A 21,390-nucleotide genomic window follows, 5' to 3' on the forward strand; every position below is an offset into this window, starting at 1 on the left:
CAAAGATTTCTAGTCCTTTAAATAATGCCACAGGGGTGGATGCTTCCCAAAGTATCTTTCTAGTCCACTAGATAAGTGGTTTTCAGATTTTAGTTTTCATCAACTACTAAAACTAAAAAAGAGAAACAACACAGAACTTTGGGGGACCAATAAAGGATTGCCAACATTCAATCTAGACATGAAAAATAATGAAAGAAAAGTACCATCTCCCAATATTATTTTGTTGTAACAATTTACTAATATCATCATGATTTTAATACCAAATAAAGTATGGAAAACACAATCTTAGAATATAAGTTATATAAAATATAGTTTTAAAAATATTCATTGCACTAGATTTTTCTCATTTCACTGCAGATCAGTGAAATCTACAGACTAGCCTGGCCAGCAGGCCCTAAGTCTTTGCTTGGCCAAAGCAGCAGACATGTGAGTGAAGGCTTTTGGACCAGACTAGCCCGTCCACCAGCCACCTCATCCAGCCCAAAACCCCACCATTTTCCCGCTAATCTTTAGCAGTTAATAGAAGTCATCTGCAAGGACTTGATCAGGTTCCGCCTCTCTCCTTTCTGGCTCCATCAAGACACATCTTATCCATACCTGGCTTTAGCGCCTTCTCTCCATTTTCAGTAGAAGAGGTGTTCTTCCACTTGGTTCTAGATCCTATAGCCTGCTGCCTCCTCAGGGATGCTAAATCCATGGCCAGTGCCCCTCACCAGCTACAGGGGAAATTCTTTTGATGTTCCTCCCACTGAGATGTGGGGTCTCTATACCCTTCCCTTAGTTTCAGGTGGGCTCTGTGCCTGTTCTGACCAACAGCATATGGTACAAGTGGCACTGGGCCAGTTTCCGGTCCCAGTCCTTGTGATACGGGGAGCTTTTTCTTCCTGTCTCTCGGAACACTGTCTCTAGGGGCCCTGCGCTGCCATGCAAGAAGTCTGAAAACTCTTGCGATTAACACACTGAAGAGTCTCAGCTGCATTTAGTCTTCCAGCCATCCCTGCAAAGGCTCCAGACCCTCCTGACTAGACCATCCTCCAGCTGAATGCTACCAAGTGACCCCAGTTACCATCATGGAGGCTAAAGAACTGACTAGCTAAGCCCTGCATTAACTGCCAGCCCATAAAAACCATGTACTACCAAGCCAATACATTTTGGTTTCATCTTTTAAGCAGCCACAAATAACTAGAACACGAGTATCTTCAAGACCTCTATCTCTTTTCCAGCTGTTTTCTTTTGGGAGATAATATGAGCATATTCACGTCTGGCTCCGCCTTAATCAAAATTTCTCACTTTCCCCTAAATTCCCTTTTACATACCACACTTCTTTTTTTCCTTCCTTTCATCCATGCTCCTACATTTCATTTCCCATCTTTCTGCAACGGTGTTTCCTCCCCAGCTATGCTAACGTACTTGTTTTTGCCAAGATCAGTTGGTGTTTAGGTTTTGCTAAATATAAGCAGTCAATCATCAGTTCTTACTTTACTTGATCTCTGTGTCATGTGCTACTCCTGAGCACTCATTCCTTTAGGGAACCCTCTTCTCCCCTGGTCTCCTCAATACCACTCCCTCCAGGTTTTCTTCTTATCTTCCCAGTAACTCTTTTCCCCCAATCTCTTCTTGGCTGCCTGTCCTTTAAATACTGAGATTTTTCACAAGGTTCTCTTCTCCACTTATCTCTTCCCTACATGCTTTTCATGGTCATCATATCTACCCCACATCCACTGCTTCAAACAGATGCTGTATCCTGATAAATCTACGTCTGTATTTCTAGCCTAGATCTTCTCTAGCCTAAGGGCCAACTCCTCACTGGGCAGCTCCATTTAAACCTGGAGGTTTTCAAACTCAGCAAGAGAAGAAAGCACCTCCCACTGCCAGACTGCCATTCCACTGTACTTCCGAGTCAGTCGATGGCTCCACCATCTACTTGGGACTTACCCTTGATTTCTCCTTCAGTCACGCTCACAGGTTCTAACGACTTCATATACCTAGAATTGGCTTATTTCTCACTATCCTATTTCTAACACCACAGTTCAAGATTTATCATCTCTTATTACAGACTCCCCTGGCCTCCAGATTCAATTCACTCTCTCACATCTGGCTAGAGCGTTCATTCTAATGTACAGATTTTATTGTATCACCCTTTTGCTAAAACCCTTTAGTGCCCCCTGAACAGTTCAGGATGAAATTCAAATTCCCTCACAGGACATACCCCCTCACTCTGACTGAGGTAAGTTTCCTAGCATGTTTACTGTGTGTTCTTTTCTATCATGATATTTATTAAAATATAATTTCCTATTTAATATCCTATTTAGAAGTCTATCTGAACACTAGACTAAGATCTCCTTGAAGGCAACAGTTCATTTATCTCAGTTCTCCAATCACATTCTGGCACATCAGACACTCGTAGCTATTTGCTAAATGACTAAATTAATGAGTGAGTAGCATGTTTCAGTTGCCAGATTTACTAGGTTCACACTGACTTTTAACAATAGTATGAAAAATTATGAAATTCATGAAAGTAACTTCTTCTTGCAAAGGAATAATGCTAAAAAGGGGGCTGTATCAAAATTCACCTTCTCAGCTTTTCCTTGCTTGAATGAAGAAGAGAAATCTTTTTGCTCTTCTCGAAATTTGACAACGGAGCCTTTAATTCAAGCCCAATGTCATTTCTTAGAGATTCAGAGCTAGAAACAAGAGAAAATCATACCATATATTTAAGAGAAAAAATGTCAGGCAATAGTACACAATAAGCACCAATACACTAATTAAAAGTAGCTTCTCTGAGTCCCTAGCTTCATACAAAGCTGCAGTAAATAGCAAAGCATTTTACCTTATGTTATTTGATGAAGAATATTTTATTTCAAAATTTCAAAAGAATCTATTATCAAGATCATCACAAATTCAGTAACTGATCAAAATTCTAAAATATACTGATAAAGAATAACAGATACAAGCAGGATTAAAATACCCTAACCTCACTGATTATTGAGTATTCCAAATTACATGACTGAACGTAAAGGTACCTTACAGGAAAAAGCCCAAAGTATTAGAGGGCCAAGGCAACTACTCCAGCTCGATCAGAAAATGGCAGCCTCCCTCCATGTAAAATTCTGTCATTTAATGGACATTTTCGGGCTCTACCATTTATCTAGAACTTCTCCAGGAATTTTGATTGATTGATTTGATTTTTTTTAACATACTTCCCTAAGAAATTTACAAACTAATATTATCTCCTTCATCCCAAGGGACATAATCTGAGTCGAAATTTTACTTTTATTTATAGTAGTAGGATTCTGAGAAAAAGCAAAGATACAAGCTGAGTAGGGCTCAAAAAGCAGTTGCAAGTAACAAGAAAATCAGAAAGCCTTCCAAAACCCCTCCCAACCTCATATCCCAGATGAAGCGTGATGTGGTAAGTTTCTCTGTGGGTAAAATGTTTGAGGGTAAGACAGCTGTTGCTATCTCTGCACTACTTAAGTGAGTGCATCTTTGGTTTAGCCACGCTTATTGGTTGCCAAGTCTCTTCCTTGTTCAAAATAGTAGATGGTCACAGTTCTACAAATAATTGATGGTCTCACTGTACAAATTCCGGAAGTAACTGACTCAATATTCTCACCATCATCACCCATGTCCTCACCATGTATGTCGATTCTGTATAGCCCTATGCTCTATTTAAAATCTCCTTAGAAATCAGCTTAAAGGGAAGCAAAGGAATTCACTAAAATTAAATTTTTATGAGCATACAATGTTAGAATTGAAAGGGTTTGAGTGACCTCCCACTGATGGGTTCAATGGCCTATCAGATGCAGGCTTGAATGCCAGTTCAATATCTCAGAGAGAGAGAGGCAGCGACAGAAAGACCGTTTTTAAAGGTTGTTTCAACAAATGGGGGGATAGGTTCATGAGTTCCAAAAAGATATCAGGGAGAAACTTAGTGGCAGATGGATAATAGCTTAGGATGCTTTTATCTGTTTAAATATTGGGGTTATATGTAAAATTTTTGTTTGAAAAAGAGAATTTCATTGTTTTAAAAGTTTGAACATCACTGCTATTACTTAACCCAGACTCTACACTAATGTGTCCAGTGATGGGTAACTTACTGCCTTATAATTCAACCTGCTCCTCCGTGGTCAACTGTGATTGTCACAAAGTGCTTCCTTATATTGAGCTGACAACTTCTGTAATGTGTATTCATCGTGCCAGCTCAGGATTCTGAAATACAGAACAAGCTGCACCCCTCTTTCACAAAATAGCTATTAAGAATCCTTTGGCACCACCCTCAGCACTTGAGCTGGTGTTCCACAATTAGTAAGTTCTCCAGAAATTTTAATGAAATGTATACGGTAAAAATTGCTATTATGAAAAAGTGAAAAAAAAAACCCAAAAAACTAACCAAGCAAACAGATCAGTAGAAAAATATCCCCGGTGTTCACTGCAGGACCTCGGCAGGGGCGATTCAGGTTTTTCAGGCTTCATAAAAATTTCATTCTTAACTGCAAGTTTTAAAAGAGGGACCACTTTAATAAAGCATGAAGCTACCCAGGTGAGAAAACTAAAATACTACATACAATTTACCCTAGGACATCCTCTTTCAACCAGATTCTACTTAGTGATAGGTGTGCTTAAAATGCATTCAACTGAGTTTATTAAGTTCTTATTTACAGGTAAATGTCAGAGATAGAAAATACATATGAGTCTTCATTAAGCAGCTGCACTGTCAAAATATAGCATCTGATGGTTGTGTTGCTTTTTGTTTGGGGTTTTTTTGTTTTGTTTTGTTTTTGCAGCTGCTCATCCTCTAAGCTGACTGGACACGACGTGGTTATGACCAACAGGAAGGGTGCCGGCCAGCTGGTGATGAGCAGCTGCTCCATTTCCACTGAGAAGCAAAATGAGAAGAGGTTGCAAAAAGGAGTCTGGTCATGATGGTCAGCCATCTCCATGAAGAACTCTGAAACCTGCAGGGAGCCACTGGAATGTTACAAAACAGACTCACTCATCTTCCCTAAATACTGAAAAAGAACTTTTTAAAAAGGAGGGGTGTACTGAATCTTCTATCATCTGGAGCATGAGCTTATACACAGTAATCCCATAATCCCAAAAATGTCTTTCAGGCTCATTTTTAAGAAAAATATCTTAGAAGGGAGGGTATAGCTCAAGCGGTAGAGCGCATGCTTAGCACGCACGAGGTCCTGGGTTCAATCCCCGATACTTCCTCTAAAAATAAATAAATAAACCTAATTATATCCCCCCCACCAAAAAAAATTAAAAATGAAAATAAAAAGTTTTAAAACAAGAAAAAATCTTAATTTAAAAAGATTTCCTACTAGTAACCTCGGCCTAGAAAAACTATAAATAGTCACTGACCAACGATTCCGCTTGAATTCAGTTTCTGAAATTGGAGTCTGTCCTTTTACAAGCCAGATAAAAGCTAATTTAATTATCTTAACTGTTTAGATGCTGGCGATACACATAACACAATATACGTGAAGAGTTTAGAAATGTGGGGTCTCACTGAAGCATTGACACTAATTATCTGTGTCTATAAATCTAAAACAGAAAAGGATAACCATCCTTTTAAATTAAAGAAGTAACATAATACATGCAAGTGTTTTGCAAAAGCACAAAGTACCGTAAGATTCAAGGTGAATGGCCCTGACTTTTAGACAATCACACAACAACATAGCATGAATAATTCCATATAAATGACTAAGAAATGATGGCAGGCTACAAACAAAACAAAATGAAACAAAACAAAAAAACCTCTGTGCCTAACCACTAAACTGTATTTATCCTTGTACAACACATTTTAAATCCTTGAAGACATAACTTTTTCTTCACGGGTAGAGGACATATGTTTCCCTTTACTTTGTTTACACTTGTTTTCTTCAGACTATGATTAATAAGGATTACATGTTCCTTACAGCACACAGCGTACAGTTAGTTAATACTTAGCAAATAAAAGGTACAAGTGGAAAACAAACTTAAAAATGTATAAATACTGTTTTTGTGGAATTTTAATTAGAATTTTTCAAACCTCTGGAAACTTGTTTTTCACTCACCAGTGCTGCAGAAGTATGTTTTCCAGTATTTTACCACAACAGTCATTTTTTCCATTGTTAGTGGTTCAGTTAATGTAATATCAGCTTCGTGCCCTGAAATACAACCTAAGAATCTTTGTATTAAATACTGATCTTACGACTTCTATTTGGGGAAAAAAACCAAATAATATATCCAGCAGGCACATACCTTTAAAATTCTCAGGAATTATAAAAACAAATAGCAAATGTGTATTTTTTTTCTTGCCAAATCTGAAAAGGAAAACAACGTCAAGATGAAACAAAATCATCATTCAAAAAACTGGGCTTCAAAAATATAGCCTATTAGGAACTAACTACACTAGAGTGATTTTCTTTATTTCATTGGAATTTAAAATGGTGGTATTAATATGGAAATCTAGTGGAAGTAGCATCACAAATCAGTGAGGGGAAAGATGGGCCACTGTTTTGTTTTTACAACTTACAAGAAAAGAGATTGCAGTTTTATTTCATGCAATTGCATAAAGAGGGTTCTGAAGTGTGTGGCTGGGGTAGACAGTACAGTTAAAGACTATTCAAGAAATACAAAGGAAGGGGATACTTCCATGAAACTAATATTTGGTTTAAAGCTTTATTTATTATAGATGCTATAGTTTCTCCATTTCAGTTTAATGGGCAAGAAAATCCAAATTCTGAGTTCATAGTCAAACCCCTGGTTTCTCTGAGCAGGAGTCCACTCTGTTGATAAGAACAGTCTTTTTACGTTCATATCTATGGCAACCACTAATGCCTGGCTCTTCACAACTGGGGAAGGGGTGAGAAAATAGGTGACTTTTAAAAAAGAAGCCTTTAATGTTAGAATAATTTTATATTTACAGACATGTATGAAAGTAGTAGAGTTCCCATATATCCCAAACCCAATTTCCTATACAGCTAACACCTAACATTAGCTTGGCAAATTCTTTACAAAGAATGAGCCACTATTGATATGTTATTATTAATTTAAGTTCATTCTTTATTCTGAATTTCTTAGTTTTTCTTAATGTACTTTTTTTTTGTATGCCAGGATCCTACATCACATTCGGTCATTATGTCTCCCTTAGGTAACACCGCGACACTTGTGCTGACTTCGTTTTTGACGATCTTGACAGTTTTGAGAATACTGCTCAGGGAATTGGTAGGCTGTAAGATGGACCACTTTCATTCTTGCTTTAAGAAAAAATGAGCCAAAATCTTATCCAGATTCTTGATCTCACCACCAATTTACAAGAAATTTAAGGAAAAGAGGAATATTTAGAAGACTGCTATGAGGACGACATCAGCAAAATCCAGAACATGGGAGTTCTGTAAGACAAATGAACCCTTGAAAAAATACATAAATAAAGAGCAAGGCAAAGAGAAAAAAATCAAAGGGAAGGGAAAATTGAATCCTGATTTGTATAAACTCACAGTTTAAAAAAGAAATCATAGATAAACAAGAGAAATTTGAACACTGATTGGATATCTGACAACATTGTTACTGATATTTAGGTGATATTGGTATTGTGGTTATTTTTTTAAGACTCTCTGCCTTAGAGAGGTACTTATTCAAGTATTTATGGATGAAAGGAAATGATGTCTTAGATTTGCTTTAAAATAATCCACCAGTGAGCAGGGGTGGGAGGGTGGAGAAGGAGGTGTGGGAGAGGGCAGAGGTGAAACAGGACTGGCCATACGTCGACAACCACGAAAGCTGCACTGTGGACACACAAAGTTCCGTTTACTATTCTCTCTCCTTTCATAAGCTTGAAAATTTCCAAAATAATTTTTTTAATTGTAGCATTATTGTTCGCTACACTTAGGAGTTTAATAAATTGGAATTTCTGATAGTTTGGTGGATACTGAGCATTGGCATTAGCTAAAAGAAAGTGATTTTCCAAGGAGAATAATACTGTGAACCAGACTTTAAAGAGAACAGCTAAAGCTGTCTAAGACAAACTATTCTTAAATATGTAAAGCATCATTTATTAGTATATGGTCATATATACAGATGCTATTTATTCCTTAAAACAAGATCTGGAAGGACCCCGCAATGCATAATATTGTTCAGTGATCTTACACGTGCATTTGAAAGTAAGTGTACAATTATTCTACATTCCAAATTACATTGCATATAATTTATAGATCTGAGTCATATATACATACTAAGAACGTGCTAGGTACCAGACACCGCGCCAGGCTCCGGGGGATATCGTGGACAGGCAGGAAGACAAGGTCCCTGCCCTCACAGAGTTAGCACTTTCTAGGGGAGGACAACTCTGAACAAATTACTCTAGAGAAGTAATTAAGTGGCCAAGTGTGTGCCCTGCCGCTCAGGAAAGCCTCAGGGCCCAAGGGGAGCACAGGCCTGGGCACCCACCTGCCCTGCAGCCTCAGGGAGGCGCCCCGGTCTGTGGCTGGCCAGGCAGCAGCCAAGCCAAAGGCAATGGCTGGGGGAGGGCAGGAAGCAGAAACAAAAAACATTTTACAGATTCACAAAGTAGTACATTATCAAAAATAAAAACATTCTAGAATTAGGGAAATTAAAAAACCAGATTCTTTGCTTTTAGAAATAATCCTGTGGGTTTTTTAAATTTTGTAAATTGATTTTACTGACAGGAAAATACGTTAGATTTGGGTATATGGATTTTTATGCCCTGAGGACTTTCAAATTTCAAGCTTTACATCAGAGTGAGTCGGGATTCTGGGATTTTTGTCATTAGCACAGAATCAATTACCAACTCAAACACTTGCCCTGCCAGTGAAGCCCTAATGGTGCAGGAACCCAGGAATCAATACAGCTCCCAGAATCCAACTCTCTGGTCTAGAGCTCAGCTTCTCGTTCACATTCTCCACAATCAATAAGCTAAAAGAGTTTCTAGTTTCCAGGATCACAAAAAAAAAAAAAAAAAAAAAAAAAAAAGTCCTCTTTCTAATGAATGAATGTTCCTTAAAACAAAACTAAGTGATACAAAAACACAACAAAAATTTCTTTTATTCACCCAACTAAAGCCTCTTCTTTCATATAGCAAAGCCAAACTGCAGGTTCTGAGGCCTTATGAGTACCTTCTCAACTGAGGTCTCCTAGGTTTTAAAAATTTGCATTTCTCTGGAGGACAATTTATTTCTCCTCCTGTTTCACAGAATACGCTGTTCAAATGACATTATGGTTCCTGAGACTATAGTCCACACAGAGATTACAGATACTCCTGTGTGTGTCCCCTGTACTGTCTGGAACCGGAAGCCACCATAAGCTCAAATGCAGCCGGGCCCATCCCCAGTCTTGTCCCCAACCCCAAGTCTGGTCCCTTGGTAGCGGGAATAAAAAAGATCACATAAAAGTGTTTTAAGCTGAGTTGTACACTCTGATGATCAAAGAACCTCAGGAAAGCCCTGGCTGGCCTGAAATCTATCATCTAATAAGAGGACCAAAAGGTTCTTATAAGTCCCTATGAAGCCAGAGGAAATTTCTAAATGCACTTCCTTTATAGCCACGAGGACTTCAAAGGGCAAAAGCTGGTGTCATTTTGGGGTTGTGGCCATCCTGAGTACTGTAATCCATTATGCTACTTGTGGGCCCAATGCAGCTGAAATAACCTGGTGTGGCCTACTGGGGACTTGCAACAAATAACATCCTTTGTTAATTACTTAATTAAAACAACTGTTTTCATGAGAAAATTGAGTTTTACTACAAATATTAAAACACTGAGTTCACTTGCTACTAATATGGCTCCTGCAATAAAATGCAGTACAGTTTTGAGTTTGTTTTGGTCAATAGTGAAGGTTGTGTGCCCTGCCTCCACTATGCTTTTGTCAGAAGAGTTTGTGCTGTGACCCTCCTAAGTCAGGTTCACCACATGAAGTGATGCTAGAAACAATAACCATCTAGAATTTTCCCCAGTTCCTATTTACAGAAGAATTTTTTTTTAGTAGAACTACTTAGGTGTTTTATTGTTACAGTGTTTACTGTCAAGTACTTGGCCATGCAGAATGTGGCTAATCAGAGTTACTGAGCTGCACTGCCAAATCAAGGATGCTCTGGAATTAGAGACACAATAGGACAACTTGTTAGATCTCTGTGGCTCACAAGACTGGGTTTTCTTAGTTAAGTAGTGAGTGAACTGATCAGACAATTGAACCTACATGGGGAAAAATGAGATCAGATTCAAACTTGCAGACTGAGCAGACTGAACCACATTCTGTGTTCCTTTCCTATTGCCAAGCAGAGTTTGAAGAGCTGCAGAGACATTTTTTTTTTAAATCCCAGTGCCAAACAGGATCCACTCACTGTTAATGAGTTTGAAACACACTTTAACGTTCCATCCGGCCTTTGTAAGAGAAAGTGTCAGGATGCATCTGAATTATCAAGTGTCTGCCCTTTGAATGTGGCTCAATTTTGAGAACTAACCTGAGCCAAGTCAAATACTCCTAGAATTGTGGAGCCAAGCATATGACTCCTAAGATCATCTTAAAATATTTTACCGCTGGGTGGTGTCTGAGTTCACCTGGCTCAATAAAAATGTATTCATGAAATGAAATCAAGTTAGGGAGTAGCACTAGATTGTTAACCTATGATGGAGATGTGCCGTAATTCTTGAGGATGTCTGACTATAAAGTACCAATATTTATATGAATGATTAAAACTGATTAATGATTAGCTCTAAGCTGAAACCACAGTTCTTTTATAAGAATAAATTGTAAAATCTTTTTTAAGGAAGTTGCATACATTTTATCCTAAAATAAGCTTAGTATGATAGCTAACAGACTGTATTCCATTATTATTTTCAATAGAAATCCCTATGTTTTATAGTTAGGCATAGATCAGTGACCATGTGCTCTGATATGGAAAATAAATGTGGACATTTTTACTCTACATTAAGTTCTTCACTCATGGCGGGGCATATAAAGTGCCCAGAGGGAGAAGAATAAGGTAAAATCTCACATACTTTCCTGAACTTATCCAGATTTTGAGGTATTACAAAACAACAACAAAGATCTAAGCAGGGGAAAAAAAAAACTAAAATACTGCACAAAAAAAATAAACCAAGACTCTTCATCTTGGCTTAGTCATTAAATGTTAGCCAAATCTCAAAAGACAGAGTGCTCTAGGAAAGATAAATGTTCAATTGCCTTACAAATGCAGTAGTATGTTTATAAGATTCATTATCCTAAGAAAAACTGTAACCTCAAAATGTAAACATGCTCCACAAAGGTTTAAATAACCCATAAGTCATGAACTCATAATGGTTCTGAGGGCAAGAAAGGAAATTTCAGAGGGATTTTCAGTCTCTAAGTGCAGCATCGTGAAAGGCAAAGCTTCCACAAAGAAAGCTCTGCCCCCTTTTCAGAGAGGAACACGAAAGCCAGAACTCATATCTGCCCTAGAATGGCATTTCTCCCACTTGCCCACAGAGTCGCTCACCCACACCTCGAGAAAACTATTGAATACCTGCTATTTCCAGAGCTATGCTGGATATAGGAACAGTGTAATGAGACAGAAAAAAAGACAGAAAACCAAATCCAGGTGTATTCCACAAATTATCCTTTTTTTCCCCTTCAAACAAATGCTGTTAGAACAAAATAACAGAACTAGATGCATGTCTGTACATTTAGTTCCTTTGGCTACCTTCTTTCCCCTGCTAACACATCTTAAGCCGTGCTATTCAGAGCAAAGAAAGCAGCTGCGGGGAGGATCCACAGAGGTGAGTATCAGACAGAAGTTCTCTCCTCTAACCTCCAGCTCCTACTAATTGTGACTAGACACAAAGCTTGCTCTTCAGCAGAACTTTAATCTCATCCTGTTCAAAATGTAGCTTCAGTCATGGGCAAACACAAAGCCTTTACCACATTTGGAGAGGCACAGCTAGAATCCTGCTCTTGGAATAAGGAGAGATCAGCCCCAATGGCCTGTCCAGCGATACGTTTAGTTTAGTTTAAGTCTGGCATCTCTTGAGTCTCAGGGGTGTAAGAGGGGCTTCAATACAGAAGCCAAATAATCACACACTTTTAGAAAGAACATGGAAGGAAGAGTAAAGAGTTCTAGTCCGAGTTTTGTGAAAACAAGCCACATGGTCGCAGGCAAGTCACTCACTTCAGCTGCACGTTTCTAACCTGACAGGTAGGGATGATGAAGCCCTGCTCTACCTCCCTCAAAGATCTGTTATGAAATTTTTAAAATACTATACAAATGAGAGATTACTGTAAGTCTCCAAGGAGAGGTACTCTAACTATAGGAGATTTTTTTTAAAGGTATGTTTATAAAATAGGCACATCTTCAGAAGGAAGACAGTTCACAACAACGCTGTGGAAGTGAAATCCACTTTGAGGTAGCTTGCCTGTTCGGTCCAGAGTTCTATTCCCAGGAGAAAGCTACAAGAAATGTACAAGACCAACTGTTCTAAGAAACCCCAGGAGCAGTGTCTGACTGTCTGTCTGTAACAAGTAACATAGTGGCTCTGGCCTCTTCCCAGTCCAACCTTTCTTTTCCCAAACATAATTTGCTTGCTCCTTTCTATTCTGGGATCACAGGATTCCTCTGAACTTTGTCCTTTAGTCTAGAAAGACCTGTCCTATAATTATAAGAAGTCCTTAGATAGTCCAATATTATCTATAATTTTGCTTCATTAAGTTTTCTCATAGAAGGGAAGCAAATTCATTCTCATCTAAGCCTGCTTAAAAACATCCTCAATGTCTCAAAATCCTATGTAGTCAGGCAAGGAGGAACCTAACACTTCCACCACTAGACTCCAGATCCCTAGAGCTGAGTGGGTCAAACGGAAGCAGAACTTCTATGGAACTGCCGGATGAAACAAGGATAACGGACGTGGTTTTAACCTGGACTCTGCGACATCTCTTGAAAGCAGTATCTTCGGTCCACCGCTATCATGAGTTACGAGGACCCATCTGCTTTAGCATCTGCTAGAACAACTAATGAAGTCTGAAAAGATATGTCATTTTAATGACATAGTTACTAAAAAGGAGTACCCATGGAATTAAGGGAAGCATTATATACCAAATAAATTTCTATGACCAATTAATTCTCATATCCTCACCCACACCTATTGCTTTTTAAGTTAAAATGATAATTCCTATAATAGTATGTCAAACTGTCTACAAAAATAAAGACATGTATAGAGATTCTGCCCTTGAAAATATCCCTCATCTTAAAGTTTAAAGTAAATACAGCATCGTATGGAAGGATTTTTTAGAAGTGGGTTTTAATAAAAACTATTCTAAAGATACAGCATGAAGGTTTTTGGAGCTTACCTAATCAATTTGACAGCATCCAGCTCCTCGGTGTTTGTGAGCGAAGCCGCCTTCAGGAAAGCCATGTTGAACGTGCAGTCACCCAGAAGTGCTGCTGCCTGCTTCGTATCACTCGTGGTGATGGTGACTTTTGTTGTATTTGAAAAGCATTTCCGTACGATGTCAGCCAGGTGCTGAACAGTGAAATCGCCAACTAGTAAGAGGTCTATTTTTGACTGAAAGAGAAGGAGAAAAAGCAGAAGCACCACACAGTTCATCTCTGGGTGTAGAGAACATGTCATGAATGGGTGCTTCATTCTGACGGATTTCCTCTTTTTTGGTAATTCTTCATAACCCACTATTTTTAGGATATGATATCCTCTCTGAAGACACAAGTTAGAAATTTTTAACGTTTTTCCTATCCCCTTAATAATCTGTTCCTGGAATAGTTGTCTGGCGATCCTTGGTTATCCAAACAAATAGGAATCAACTTGTACGAGCAGTTTCCCCTGAAGGTGGACAGGTCTGTTTCCCCAGTAGCTGTTTCTTTTAAAGGGACCACTGGCTGTGGGTTTGGTGTGAGTGGGAGGGACAGTGGAAACAAAGGCTGGAGAGCAGAGAGGTTGGGACCAGCTATTTGTCAAAATAAAGGCAGGCTTCCCTCTGAAAACCAAGCACTTTGGTTTATTTCCCTCCTGGGCAGAGCTGCTTTTCCTTTAATCCTTGTCAGTTGTAGAGGTCTGGGAACTACCAACACCAGGAACCTACATCCCACAGATAGTTCATTTTCTTTAGAAAGAGCAATGCCTGGTTTGGTTCCTGGGTTAAGAGTCACTTTGCCCTAGCTGCAGCAGGAGTCTGCTGGGACCGTCTGGGGGTAAAGAAATCCAGGGCCCCAGCTGGCCCAGGTGTTCTGCCCACAGCTAATTCTTTATCAGGGAAGCGCCCTCAGGCCCATTTCATCTTTGTTTCTGCTAATATTCTGCCTAGACTATCACTAGAATTACTTTACTTCTGTGTGTCTTTTCTTCTCCATGTCTTTTAAGCTGTGGTTTTTCTGCTTTTGTTTTAGTACCAATTTGATCCCATCTGCTTTCTAAATTTCAAGCTTTCCTGTGGGTTTCTTTCTTTCTTTTTTAATGTTCAAAGAGAGCTGTTTCGTTCAGACCAAGATCCCTATGCATCGCACTTAGTTGTTATATTTCCTTGGTCTTTTAATTTAGAATACCCCCCTCCTTTATTTCAGTGATATTTACTGGCTGGAGGTATCAGCACATAGTTAAGCATCTCCTGCCGCAGAGACGGAGGTGGCTGGAACATTGCCAGGTGTGTTCAATCATCTTCATGAGCCAATCCCACCCACGTACCCCACCCTATTTTAAACAATAAAAATTCAAACTCCTTAGCATGGTCTATCATAGCCTACTATCAACCATGTCACTAGCTTCATTTCCTTCTACGTTCTAGGAAGACAGCGTAACACTCTCATAGGAGCTTTGAAATTTGGAATTTCTGCAGTAGAGAGTATCAGGAACTGTCTAGAGTGTTTCCTTTTCATTCTACCAACATTCCTCATTTCTAGTGGTACTTTTGGCACAATGTGGGATGCTAAGCCATCGTGATGGTTTTGAGTGAAGAGTGTGAATCTCCACCACAGCACAGATTTCTTCTATGCCATTACATCCCCTTGTGAACCAAATGCTGAGCACTGAAACAGTTATTAAGAAATGGTCATAAAAGAAGTAAATGCATTTTTGTTTTTTAATTTACCTGGTTAACTGAAGCAACCTATGAATGTCCAAAACTAACCTTCCTGCTACAGATAGGGAGCCCATTTAATTTACTTTCCAAACAGAGACATTTGAGAATGAAAGGGGGTGCTATTAATAATTACACTAAAAATACATATAAACCGGGATGTCCTGGGCTATGATCACTTGTAAAACATTTCTATTAGAAAGATTTATTTTCTTTTTCCTTTAAAACCTCCTGCCACATTTATGCATCTGCTTAAATCTGTTTGATATCTATGTCCTCTCGCCGTAGATACTTGTTGAGCCCCTACTACAGGGCGGACGCTGTGCTGGAAATTCTAAGTGAACAGACAGGGTCTCTGACCTCATGGGGCTGACATTCCAGTAGTCTTTTTTTTTTTTTTTTTTTTTTTTTCTGCTGACAAAGTATGGCTTTCAATCCTTGGAACCCACAGGGAGAATCGTGGATGAGTCTCAGTTCTACCAAAGCTGTTACTGATCCCTTTTTAACAGTTCGACAGCATCTGCCCCCAGTCCCCATCCAGCCACTTGCTAGAGACTCTGAGTAAGATGCTTATGTGATCCTCATCTGGGGGATGATAATACTTACATCACAAGACTGCCGTTAGGAGGAATGTTTGTACAATGCCCTGTAGGTGGTAGCTACTGCCGAGTGTTCTCAGGTAGTACCGAACCTGATCACAGAACCTATCAAATCAACCTGATGGGGCGGTGGGGACAGGAGAGGCAGAATTGGAGGGAAAATGTGTCCACATCTGGCAGTAAAAAAAAAAAAAAAGCCCTCAATCAAACTGCTCTCTGCATGACTTGAGCCCCAGAGCTTGGGAAACAGGGCCTGCTGAGAAGCAAAGGTAAATTTTGAATAAGAAGCATCAGCTGCTGACTTGAACCCTTCCCTAGCTAGCACCTCGTGCTTCTGGCTGCAACATTCCCCTCAGAGGCCAGTTCCCAATTTCTCCAGAATCTCTCAGCTAGTCTTGTGGAGAAAAGTCAAGAGTGAGTTTTGAGGGACAGAACCCAGGTACCGGGGAGTGAGGAGAGCCTGAGAGGAGGCGGAAAGAGATCCAGGAAGAAAGCAGCAGCGCAGCATCACTAACCAGCCCTTCTGCGCAGAGCCTGGCACAGGACACAGGGCAGGAAATAACGCTGCTCTAGAAAGAACTGATTTGCTCTCCTGACAAAGGCTTCCTTCTCTGCCAGACAAAATCAGTGCCATAGCACACGAGTAATGTTTACAATCAGACAAATCAGAACGCTGCCCTAGTCCACTGGCCCCAAGTCACTCAAATTAACTAAACAGCTTCTAATCAAATTTGAGTATTTATAGAGTTAAAAAAAAACTTGCTGATAGTGTAATATGAGAACAGGTGATGAGAAGGACCCACTGGTAAGAATAAAAGGAAAATGAATAAAAATAAATAAAACTTTCTAGTACATTCGGCTCTGGAACGCTGACTTTAGTACCTCTAAGAGCTTCACCTGTGAAGGCCACAACTTGAACCGATACTAGACTTCATTTGGCGAAATTTTTTTCCTATTTGAATTGCTTACTACACTTTTTTTTTAACAAAAGCAATACATATTCATTACGAAAGATTGAAAAATTCAAAAAAGCCTGGAGAGAAAATTCAAAGCATCTGTAATTTCACCACTCAGGGACATACACCACCACCATCTGGGTGCAGACCGCTTTAGTGTGGACAGTTTTTACAATGCGACGGCATAGTCATCTTTATCCCCTCCGTTTCTGAGATCACAGGAGCACACAGGGCCCTCCACTCTGTAGGTTTTTAAACGCTGGATTTCCATTTGCAGTCTGTGGTTGGCGAAACCCTTCATTAGTAACAGCAGATGCTGAAGTGCTTAACGCAAATCACCCCTACGTTTTAGCCAGTCGTTATTTACGTGGCTCTTATCACGGGGAGCAGCGCTGACAATCAGCAGCAGCTGCGTGGGCTGAGGCCCTCACCGGGCGGTGCGTGGCCCCCAGGTTCCCCAAGAGTCAAGGGATTTAAGCAGCTCTATCTGGAGAAACTGAGCGAGCTCCGCTTCCAAAGCAAATAAAAGGTTCTTTGGGGCTTCAGACTCTTTGAAGGACGGGAAGCTACAATTATTTATGTACTACTCGATAATCTGATATTTTATTCAGAGCTCCATTTTGTGCAGCGTGGCCTAATCCTGCACGATAAAATACTATTTTTCCTTTTGAGTTTAAATAGGTGCCTCTATTTTGAAATAATTAAAATCTCTTAAAACTGGTCCACTTCAAAGTGGTAGTAATTGCGTGCAGAAAGCTGCTTCTTACCAAGCGAGATTTAACTATGCAGAACATTCTAAGGGGTAACAAAACTTCACGCGGCCCAAACGGTTTCCCTCTCATATTTATCAATATACATGGAGTACGAAGAAAGCCAAGACGAGTTTGCCTCGCTTCCTGGGGTGGGGTAAGGCGGTTTGTTCATGCTTTTTTCCTAGTAGACTGCTAATCACCTTTCATTTTTATCTCAGTCACAAAAAAAAGGGTCCTGTGCTTCTGCTGACAAGATGATAAACAAGGTGCTTTCAAAAGAGGCCAGGGGGCTTTCTGATTTCTAAGGAGGGGGAGAGGATGCATGAAGAGGGCAGATGCGTTTTCCCGTCCATGGCGCCATGGTGTGGTGTCTACACCCGTCTGCCATTTGGGTGTCAGCGCGCGGAGGGCCGGGCACGGACACCTGGGGACATCTTGCCAGTGAGCAAAATGAAAAAAGGCACGCCAAGCTGTGCAGACAAGAAAGCTTAAGACCAACTTTCCCATATGCCATGTTGAATAAACTTTCCTATATTCACACTGAAACGTGTTAAATCAACTCTCCCACATTCAGACTAAAACCAAGATTGTTGTTCACGTTAATACTGCCACCAGCCCGAACATCTAACCTACTACGTTCTGCTCCCAGATAGCCCCACCCACGGTCTTGTGCTGGAAGTTTTGGGCTGGGGAGGGTCAAGGGCTCGAGAGGGTGACTCGGTGACACAGTTCGGTCCCCTTTCCGCCTCAGGCCTCAGCTCTTGGGGGCACTGAGTGCGTCCCCGACCTCGAGGTGGTCAGGCGCCGGGCGTGCGGCTCCAGGAGAAGGGCGGGCCTCCAGGGCAGGCTCGCGCCCCGCAGGGCCCCCCAGGCCGCCGCGCTCAGGGCCGTCCCGGCGACGAGCAGGTCCGCGCCCGGCTGACTGGGCTGCGCCGCCCGACGGGGTCCCCGCGCCCGCCCGCGCGCGGTTATAAACGCAGCAGCCTCCGCTCCCTCCGCCGCAGTTGCCGCCGCCGCTTACCTGCCCAGGGATTTGGCCGAGCTCCGCGCCGATAATTGAGGCCGCCATGGCCCGATGCCCACGTGTGGGACGTGGGACAGGCTCCCCGCGGGAGGAGCTCGCCAGCCCGCGCGCCGCGTCCGCCGCGCAAATGGCTCCGGGCCCGCAGCTGCGGGGCGCCCGCCCCCGGCCCGCCTTAAAGTGACCCTGCCGCCCGCTGCTGCTCCCGAGGGGTCTCTGCAGGACCCGGGGCAGGGGGAGGACTTCCGGGAGGGGTGACCCGGGGGATGGGGATAGGCTGCACAAGGTGCCCTGCAGCTCCTTGGGAGGCCCCGTCATTGGCACACTGCCCACCCAGAGTTCCCATTTCCCGTACCTCAGGGACATCACACAGCTCAGGACTTAGGCGGAACCGCCACTCCCCGCTGGGAGCAAGGGCTCCTCCAAAAGACTTCACTGTCTCAAGGGAAAGCTTTCAGGTTTAAATATTAGGAATAAACAAACTGGATTTTTTTTTCTTTTCCCAAGACAAACATATGATAGGGAAGACGAGGACTATTATGGTGTTTTCTTTTCAAACTACGAAGAAATTTAAAATTTTAGAAGCATTTCTAAGTGAAGTGGGCTAGAAAGAAAGAAAAATGCCATATGACATTTATATGAAGAATCTAAAAAAAATGATTCAAATGACTAATTATTATTTTGACTTCTTGAATATGTGTAAGCACATCTGACTGTCCTTTATGATTGGATTACCACATTCTGTTGATTCTTATTTTGTAGTTGGCTTTATTCCTTTAATAATTATGTAAGTTTAAAAAGCTAAAGATCTAATCTGTTCTTAGAAACAATAATTCGTACATATATGTAAACAAAAAATGGGCAGTATACTGTATTTGCATGCAATATAATGTGTATGTGCAGTCAAACTATAATAATTCTACCTAATAAAACTGAAAAAGGAGAATAAAAAAATTTTAGAAGAATTTTGCCCTTGAGTCAACAAATATTGTCCTCATTTTCTCAAGTAAGAAAGCCTCCAGGTGGCTGGTGCTATGTGACCCGATTTATTCAGCCTTGCTAGACGTTTTACTGAGAACTGAAGGCCAAGACCTGCAGGATATCCTTCCTCTTGTGGGTCTTTACTATTGTTCCTGAATTTTTCCATTGCTAAAAGTTAGTGGAGGTGAGGAGTGATAGTATCTTACAGTGTCTGTCACTTTGAATGTGCCTAGACTCTTGATCTTACTTGAACATAATACAAACGCTCCACTTGAACCACCATCTCTGATCTCTGGGCAAGCCTCCTTTTTCCTGAGCAGGTGGTGGTGTGTTCTGATTTAGATCATGATAGCATGCAAAAATAGTATATTGATTGTCTATGATTTTCATGGGAGGAAAAGTGCAGATAAATTTCTGATGGGATCATTCTGCATTATCTTTGGAAATAAATGTACACATTTTAGTAAATAGGAATTTTGGCTCTTTATTGCTTTTCCAATTAATCAGGAACTGAGAGTGTCTAGCTAAATGTCTGTGAAGCAGTTTGCTCAACAATATGAGCAGAGGTGAAGTCCTGCCCAGGCATTGGGGTGGGTGTGAACTGGGGCAGCTTTGAGCTCTTCCCCCTGTATGGTAAATGAGGTTTGCATTGCTCTAAATGTCTAGACTAGCAACTCTGATGCTAATAGTGACATGAAGGTGGAAGCCAGGAGATCCTTATTTATGCCACAGCAGACCAAGTGCTTACCAAAGCTGGGAGTCAAGGAAAAGATGTTGGGGGAAAAATAATAATAATAATAATAATGTGTGCTTGATGTTAATGGCTGCCTTTGACAAAGCAGCAGAAAAAAAAAATGAGCTTGGGATATAATCAGCCAGTCTGCGAGGAAAAGGGAATAGAGAGAATCTAGAAATCTGGGGCATCAAGGGGCATGAAAGTGTTGGAAAGGCCAACTGCTCCTAGACCCCCAAAGCAGGAGATAAGACCAAGAAGGGTTCTGAGCAACAAGAGGCCACTAAGGCAGCCTAGTGGCAAAACTCAGATTATGAGTGTTAACTTTATTGTAAATAGCTGCAACACAGCTGCCTGTAGGTAGAGAGAGATATGGGCCAAAGAAACAAATCACGCTCTAAAATGATTATTATAAAAATGGAGTTATATTATCCAAGAAACCATAAACTTGGACTATAAAGCTTTTGGCTATTTGAATGAAGCCACCACCCATGGGAACCCAAGTTTGTTCAAACAGAAACCAAGCTCTAAAAGCTGTGCATCCCCAAAGCAGGGCCCAACCTCCAATGCCCACTTTAAATATGAGCAAGAGGTTGAAATGAAAGAAACTCCCACTCAAAAAATGGACAAGAACATTCCCACCAGGAAGCAGAATCAGAGCCTGATCAAGGAACCGAACCCATTCCCAAGAGCCTGATCAAGGAACCGAACCCATTCCCAAGAGCCTGATCAAGGAACCGAACCCATTCCCAAGGAAGAGGATTTCACCATGTCTGCCCAATGGGATTCCATAAATGCTAAGGGCCAATGATGCTGTGCGTTCTTCCTTTTCTGAGTGAAAGGGATTATGGGTATCCTCCCCTCTCAGACATGACTTGGTACATTTCATGGTTGTTTGGCCCCAGCCTGTATTTGGCTCAGACTGTACAGCTTTTGTACAAGGCTTAAAAGAGCAGTATCCTAGAAACACACTGATGAAAAAGCAAGAGATTCTGTTTAGTTTAAAAAAAAAAAAGAATTATTCTGTCTATGTTCAGCAGACTGGAAAATACACTGAGTTAGAATCACTTTAAAAATATCAATTGAAATTCTAGAATCTGACTCACTGATGCAGGAAAGCCAGGGGCCACCACTATCAATGAACAGCTGAATTCATGTCTATGTAGTTTCAGATAAAGATATCATTATCTACTGAAAACAATATCCAAAGACTTGTAAGCCTTACTAAAAATACTGTTTGATATATTAGTGAGCATAGGCTGCTTCAACAAGTAAAACCCAAATCTCAG

At 40.8% G+C, this 21,390-nt stretch overlaps 2 protein-coding genes across 8 annotated transcripts in view; both read right to left on the minus strand.

Moving 5' to 3' along the window:
* The window catches only part of SOHLH2 (spermatogenesis and oogenesis specific basic helix-loop-helix 2), a 34,757-nt gene extending 16,094 nt beyond the window's left edge, over positions 1 to 18,663 (minus strand). The window contains exons 1-6 of one of the 2 annotated variants that reach the window (XM_074378073.1): positions 18,388 to 18,651; positions 13,323 to 13,537; positions 6,250 to 6,311; positions 6,063 to 6,167; positions 4,394 to 4,493; positions 2,574 to 2,684 (exon numbers count right to left, since the gene is read on the minus strand). In XM_074378073.1, the coding sequence (XP_074234174.1) occupies positions 2,574 to 2,684; positions 4,394 to 4,493; positions 6,063 to 6,167; positions 6,250 to 6,311; positions 13,323 to 13,537; positions 18,388 to 18,435 (641 nt within the window). In that variant the 5' untranslated portion in view covers positions 18,436 to 18,651. Of the gene's footprint in view, positions 1 to 2,573; positions 2,685 to 4,393; positions 4,494 to 6,062; positions 6,168 to 6,249; positions 6,312 to 13,322; positions 13,538 to 18,387 lie in introns of both variants that reach the window. The other variant, XM_074378072.1, reaches the window with a different exon arrangement.
* CCDC169 (coiled-coil domain containing 169) overlaps positions 13,400 to 21,390 on the minus strand; it is a 45,350-nt gene continuing 37,359 nt past the window's right edge. For all 6 annotated transcript variants that reach the window (XM_074378074.1, XM_045514112.2, XM_045514113.2 and 3 more), the window contains one exon: positions 13,400 to 13,537. The gene's annotated coding sequence lies outside the window, so the exon portion shown is untranslated. The remainder of the gene's footprint in view (positions 13,538 to 21,390) is intronic.

The sequence above is a fragment of the Camelus bactrianus genome, chromosome 14 (assembly GCF_048773025.1).
Source record: "Camelus bactrianus isolate YW-2024 breed Bactrian camel chromosome 14, ASM4877302v1, whole genome shotgun sequence".
Classification (NCBI taxonomy): domain Eukaryota; kingdom Metazoa; phylum Chordata; class Mammalia; order Artiodactyla; family Camelidae; genus Camelus; species Camelus bactrianus.